The 4574-nt window shown below is 40.1% G+C and overlaps 1 protein-coding gene across 1 annotated transcript in view; it reads left to right on the forward strand.

Annotated features, from left to right (window-relative positions):
* Positions 1-395: 395 nt before the first annotated feature.
* LOC109541678 (synaptotagmin-11) overlaps positions 396-4574 on the forward strand; it is a gene marked incomplete at its 5' end in the record, with an annotated part of 6780 nt that continues 2601 nt past the window's right edge. Inside the window, 7 exon segments of the mRNA XM_048668114.1 lie at positions 396-649; positions 3037-3135; positions 3194-3318; positions 3492-3621; positions 3673-3915; positions 3973-4087; positions 4141-4343. Coding sequence (XP_048524071.1) covers positions 396-649; positions 3037-3135; positions 3194-3318; positions 3492-3621; positions 3673-3915; positions 3973-4087; positions 4141-4343 — 1169 coding nt within the window.

Raw genomic sequence — 4574 nt, forward strand, 5'->3', positions numbered from 1 at the left:
TGTTTTTTAAATTAATGAATTTTTTTTTAAACTATGTTATTTTAGAAAAACTGATGATGGTGGAAAAATACACCAAAACGTATTTTAATTGATAAATAAAAACAATAAATGACTGAAACCCAAGAATTAATTTTGAATTGGAATTGAAACACAGTCAGGAAAGTATGCACATTCTGATTTTAATGATGCATGCCATTTTAGAATTATGTAAATCTAGAGTTAAGCTTTCGCAGCCATTGCTTGAAACTAGTGGCCTTTTCGGGGCAAGGAGTTTCTCCCTGATGTTTCGCAGGCACAAGTCGCGTGCATCTTCAGAGGTGGTTTGCTCAGCGCAGCACCAGTCTTAAAACGGCGCCTCAAGTTCTAAAGACCGAACCACACGTGTATTGTTTCAGTAAACTACCCAATCATCGGGCTGTGTATTGGAGGTGTGGTGTTTGGCGTTTTGGTATTGGTCAGCACGTATTATTGCTACCAGAGGCGTAGGCGACTACGCGCCAAAAGAAACGGCCCCGACCAGCCTCTGGCTTTCCATTCCCATCGCAGGCCGACAGCTGTTAAGTCTCCTGCAGGGGCCGGTCCTGGAACCGGTACCCACTACCTGAAGAAGAGCCCCAGCCCTACCGGCATCTCCAAAACGCCCCCTGGGGTAAGTAAGGAGTGTCTTAAAACGGTCTTGCAACTCGAAAAAAGCTCAAATACTCGAAGTTTTGGCAATTGCTTACTTTACAGTAGGCCTGGGTGACTCAATTGTTTCAGAATTTTCCAGAAAACCATTAAGGTTTTCTCCAAAACCGATCGCAAAAATAAAAGTTTTTGATCCAAAACGCAAAAAAGCATTATTTTGACAATAATGGGGTCTTTTCAGCCAAAAATGACAACAATAATCTCGCTAGAAAATTCGCCTCATTCATCGGTTTGTGGCGAACTTTAGAAAACCCATTGTAGCTTCGAATGTGGCACAAAAACCAAATAATGTTATTCGGTTTTTTACCGAAAGTACTTAGGACTATCTTAAAAAAACGACCAGAGAGCAAAAGTTTACAAAAAAACTAATGGGAAAATTCGCCACCCTCATCGCTCTGAAGATGTTTAAAGTTCCTTTAAATTTTCAGGTCATTCCAGTCTTAACAAAGTTGTATTAAGCAATTCTTTCTACGCAAAAATCGCATTATTTTTAGTTTGAATGACCGAATTGAGTTTTCAATTCTCTATCCAACGATGCCAAAACGAACTCGGTGGCTCAAATGGTTTTTGAGAAACTTCGAAAAAAGCAGGGTAATGTTTGAGTCGATTTTGCCTCTCAAAAAAAATACGCAAAACTAAAACATCGTGAAAACAAGACTTTTTTGAGAAAACTGCCAATATTTCCTTATCGATGGCGCACTCTCTAAAAACGCCATTTAGTTCTCTCTGAAATGATGTAAAAATGAGCGTTCTTGCACCTTTTGCTTTCGAGAAATGAGCAAAAACGGGACGGAAAACATGAAATTTTGGCATAATCTTGCACCTGAATGTCTGATATTGAAATTTCGCTTTCTGGGTCAAAACTACTAGAATTTCTTCACTCGAGTTATAATGATTGAATCGAGTTTTTAATTCTCTATCCAACGATGCCAAAATGAACTCTGTGGCTCAAATGGTTCTTGAGAAACTTCGAAAAAAAGCAGCGTCGTGTTTGAGTCGATTTTGCCACTAAAAAAAAAAGACAAAAATCTAAAACTTCGTGAAACCAAGACTTTTTTGCCATTATTTTTTAGTTTTTTACAATTTCTTCACTCATGTTATAATGACTGAATCGAGTTTTTAATTCTCTATCCAACCATGTCAAAACGAACTCTGTGGCTCAAATGGTTCTTGAGAAACTTCGAAAAAAAGCAGCGTCGTGTTTGAGTCGATTTTGCCACTCAAAAAAAAGACAAAAATCTAAAACTTCGTGAAAACAAGACTTTTTTGCCATTATTTTTTAGTTTTTTACAATTTCTTCACTCATGTTATAATGACTGAATCGAGATTTTAATTCTCTATCCAACCATGTCAAAACGAACTCTGTGGCTCAAATGGTTCTTGAGAAACTTTGAAAAAAAGCAGCGTCGTGTTTGAGTCGATTTTGCCACTCAAAAAAAAGGACAAAAATCTAAAACTTCGTGAAACCAAGACTTTTTTGAGAAAATTGGCAACATTTCCTTATCACTCTCTAAAACGCCATTTAGTTCTCTCTGAAATGATGTAAAAATGAGCGTTCTTGCACCTTTTGCTTCCGAGAAATGAGCAAAAACGGGACGGAAAACATGAAATTTTCGCATAATCTTGCACCTGAATGTCTGATATTGAAATTTCGCTTTCTGGGTCAAAACTACTAGAATTTCTTCACTCATGTTATAATGACTGAATCGAGTTTTTAATTCTATATCCAACGATGCCAAAATGAACTCTGTGGCTCAAGTGGTTCTTGAAAAACTTCGAAAAAAGCAGCGTCATGTTTGAGTCGATTTTGCCACTCAAAAAAAAACGCTAAACTAAAAATTCGTGAAACCAAGACTTTTTGGAGAAAACTGCCAACATTTCCTTATCGATGGCGCACTCTCTAAAGACGCCATTTATTTCTCTCTAGAATGATGTAAAAATGAGCGTTCTTGCACCTTTTGCTTCCTAGAAATGAGCAAAAACGGGACGAAAAACATGAAATTTTGGCATAATCTTGCACCTAAATGTCTGATATTGAAATTTCGCTTTCTCGGTCAAAACTACTACAATTTCTTCACTCACGTTGTTATGGCTGAATCGAGTTTTCAATTCTCTATCCAATTTCAATTCTTTCTAAGCAAAAATCGCATTATTTTTTAGTTTTACTTAAAAGACTGGCAATCTTCAGGTATTTTCTGCGGAAAATTATAAGATAAATCTTATTGGAACACTCGCCTCCTTAACCGCTTTGCAAAATGTTTGGACAACTTTTTGCAGCTTCGATTATGGACAAAACCCTAATAGTTATTTCTAGGTTTTTTTCCAAAAATATTTTCATTGGTCTTTCAGATATCTGCCCCTCATACCCCCAGTCCTACTGGCACCGTGGGCCCTCTGGAAAGCGGCGTCTCCAGCCATCAGCCCTTTGAACCCAAACCGGAAAATCAGGTAATCCACTCTCTGTGCAAACTTTACCAATTAGGGAACTTCAAAAAAATTCCGGCAGATTTCAAAGGACAATTGCTCGACCGAAAACGAGCGCCAATCGCCCACCAAAGAAGAGCAGGAGACCAATGAGAAAAATCTGCAGCAAAGCGCTGCCTACTTGGGACAGCTGGTCTTCAAATTGAGGTATCCATAAAACAGCCGAAGCGATAACTTCCTGGCAGACGAATACGTGAGCCAATTGAAAAGCGGAAGTTTTCACCTAGTTTCCATTAGGGAAAATGACCGCCGCTGCCGTTAAATCTGTTAGGAGGTGATCCCCTAAATTATTCAACAGAGTAAATTCTGATTTTGTGCAGGTACAAGCACGATAAGAACGCATTGATCGTCTCAGTGGTGAGATGCAAGGATCTACCGGCAAAGGATCCTAACACTGGATCAAGCGATCCTTACGTGAAGCTTCAGCTGCTTCCGGACAAACAACACAAGGTGGGACAATGAGAAATCTAAAACACCATTTCGACTTCTGCCTTATTCCAGGTCAAGACCAGGGTCTTGAGAAAGACTCGCAACCCTGTGTACGATGAGGACTTTACCTTCTACGGAATCAGCTTCAATCAGCTGCCCAGCATCACGTTGCACTTTGTCGTTCTGAGCTTCGATCGCTACAGCCGCGACGATATTATCGGGGAAGTCTTCTGCGCTCTGAGCAACGTAGACATTGCTCAGATCGAGACTCAGCAACTGGCACTATGCCGTGAGATACAGCCCAGAAGCTTGAAGGTAAGCCGGCCAAAAATGGTTGTTTTTCCCATTCTCAATAATGTCTGGCGACTGCAGATAAGATCCCAAGGACGAGGCGAACTTCTTGTGTCCCTCTGCTGGCAACCAGCAGCCAACCGGCTGACTGTCGTCATTCTCAAAGCCCGAAATTTACCAAAAATGGACGTAACAGGTAGAGAGCTTCAATCCATTGCTCGAATTGCAGCTAAAGCTCAACCCTTCCAGGCTTGGCTGATCCCTACGTGAAGATCTACCTGCTCTACAACGGACAGCGGATCGCCAAGAAGAAGACCCACGTGAAGAAACGAACCCTGATGCCGGTTTTCAATGAAAGTTTCGTTTTCGACGTGCCGGCCAATGGACAAACCCTAGATGGAATCAGCCTGGAGTTTCTGCTGCTCGACTGGGATCGAGTGACCAAAAATGAGGTAAATACAGGGTGATTCAAAATTGGCGGTGAAGGTGCATTTTACATCTGGCGAATTTCGGCGTTCTTTTTAATTTTCCCTTAAAGTACACTTAAATAAAGCACATTCAAGGAGAAAAAAATGCGGATGGTTAATAAATGTGCAGAAAAAAACACTTACAAACTCTTGAAAATCATGACCAAACGAACCGGCATTTATCGTTGAAAATGCGATTAAGAACTAATAATCGAT

Source organism: Dendroctonus ponderosae, unplaced genomic scaffold, assembly GCF_020466585.1.
Source record: "Dendroctonus ponderosae isolate FM_Combo_2020 unplaced genomic scaffold, Dpon_F_20191213v2 Dpon_F_20191213_7, whole genome shotgun sequence".
In the NCBI taxonomy this organism is placed as follows: Eukaryota; Metazoa; Arthropoda; class Insecta; order Coleoptera; family Curculionidae; genus Dendroctonus; species Dendroctonus ponderosae.